At 53.7% G+C, this 2,064-nt stretch overlaps 1 gene segment (V, D, J or C); it reads left to right on the plus strand.

The window, feature by feature from the left end:
* Window positions 1–971: 971 nt before the first annotated feature.
* LOC135980686 (Ig heavy chain V region-like) lies at window positions 972–1,273 on the plus strand (the record flags this gene model as incomplete). The annotated part of the segment is given in 1 exon segment: window positions 972–1,273. A coding segment is annotated over 1 exon segment (302 nt), but the record flags the coding sequence as incomplete, so codon positions are not given.
* Between the last annotated feature and the right edge of the window lie 791 nt (window positions 1,274–2,064).

Genomic DNA, 2,064 nt, shown 5'->3' on the forward strand with positions numbered 1-2,064 from the left:
CAGAGACAAAACTGACCCCAGGGTCCCTGATTCACAGCCCATAAAACACCCCATCGTGCTCTTTGCAGAGAACTATGAAGCGCTGCAGCGTCAGGAGAGGGACTGGTGGGGCCTGGGCCTGTCCCTGTTCTACATCCCTGGGGAGGGCTCTCATGCAATGGGCTTCGACAGGGCGAGCGGGTTGGAAACAGCTGTGGAGAGGGGTTTGGTCCAGGGGCCAAACTGACAGGAACAGGCCGTGAGGAAACATCGCTCTCAGATTGTCTGTAGGTCCTGTCCCGAGTCTGGGGCAGGGAATCCTTCTTCCCCTTCTGTTTTCACATAGCCCCGTTCTCCAGCTCAGAGTTCTGGTCTCTTCTCTACTGTACCAGGTCACCCCCCGACCCTCACTGCGCCACGCCCCCACCCCCATCAGCTTCTCGCCCGGCCCTGCCCGCTGAGTTCAGACCCTTTTATTTCCCACCCGCCCGGCTCTCCCCCGAATATGCAAAGCTGCCACATCTGACTCCCTACTTAACCGCTGACTCCGGCATCTCAGCCAAAGGCCCCACATCCAGCGCAGGGACTTACAGAGCTGCACTCCCATCCCATCACCATGCTGGGTCCGCTGAGAATCTGCATTTTCCTGCTTGGCCTCTCAGGTAGGTTTGTTTCTCTGTTCACCCGTCGGTTTTAGATCGCTCGGCAGTTCATGGGCTGAGGGTTTTTCCCTAAAGTTCCCAAGTTATCTAGGAACGTGTATCTAGGAAAGTCAATAGTGCTCGTGCTCCCAAATAATGTGAGTACTTTAGAAAATCCCTCCACAACTCATCCTGCGTGGGAAGACATTGAGATCCGGGGAGTCACACTAGGGAGTGTTTAGATTAATCTCTACATACACTAGAGAGAAGGAGACAGACCCGTATCTGCCGGTGTCTCTAATCTGTGGTTTTTAAACATTACTTTTAACAACCCGCTTTGTTTCTCTCCAGGGGCCCGGGCACAGGTGGTTCTGACCCAGTCCAGCCCGGAGATTAAGAAACCCGGGGAATCCACTAAACTCACATGTACCGTGAGCGGCTTTGCTCTCAGCAGCACTAGCATGCACTGGGTCCGACAGGCTCCGGGAAAGGGGCTGCAGTGGCTGATCTACTATTATTCATCGTCTAGCAACAGCTACTCCCCGACCATCCAGGGGCGATTCACAGCCTCCAAGGACAGCTCCAATTTCTACCTACACATGACCAGCCTGAGAGCGGAGGACACCGCCGTGTATTACTGCGCGAGGGACACAGTGAGGAGAAGCCGGTCTGAGCTCAGACAAAAACCTCCCCCGGTGTTAATTTAAAAAGAAGCCCCCAGCAGGTGGCGCTCCGGAGCTACACACAGCAAGGAGCCCATGGCAGCAAACACACTCAGCCGGGACAGGCTGTTCTGTCTCCTTCGTCCTCCTCTCCCTGCACCAACAGGACTGACACAATCCTTTAAACAAACGCCTGCAAAAGGGCCAGGTTGTCTCTCCTGCGGCTTGTCTTCCTTTGCCTCAATCAAACACAGGCCGGGAAAGGAAAACAGTTAAGCACTAATTACTACATGTCATTTATTTGCTTCTCTCAGGCACGAGGGAGTAGCTGCTCCTAGTGCTCCAAGTGAAGTCAATGATTAGTTTATTATTTTGCATGATGGCCCCTGGAGTCACAGTCATGGGCCGGAGCTCTATTGTGCGAGGCGCTGCACAAACAGATCAAACAGCCGGTCAGAGCCCCACGGAGCTTATGAACTGTAAGACAAGAGACAACAGATGGGCAGGGGGAGATACATGGGGGAGGGGAGACAAGGAACCAATGAGACAATATTGATCAGCATGATCGGCAGGGACCCCTCAGCAAACCAGCCGCCCGTTGTCAATACTTTCTTATGCTCCAGGGCAGAGAAGGATTTTAGGAGAGCTTTGAAGGGAAAATATGAGGCAGCGTTAACCAAATTCCCCACTCCCCCCAGCCTATCCCGCTCCCAAGGCGAGGGGCAGCCGCGGGGAAAAGCAGATGGCTACTTGTTTAAATAGTTAACAAATGGACAAAGGAG

Source organism: Chrysemys picta, unplaced genomic scaffold (genome assembly GCF_011386835.1).
Source record: "Chrysemys picta bellii isolate R12L10 unplaced genomic scaffold, ASM1138683v2 scaf6138, whole genome shotgun sequence".
In the NCBI taxonomy this organism is placed as follows: Eukaryota; Metazoa; Chordata; order Testudines; family Emydidae; genus Chrysemys; species Chrysemys picta.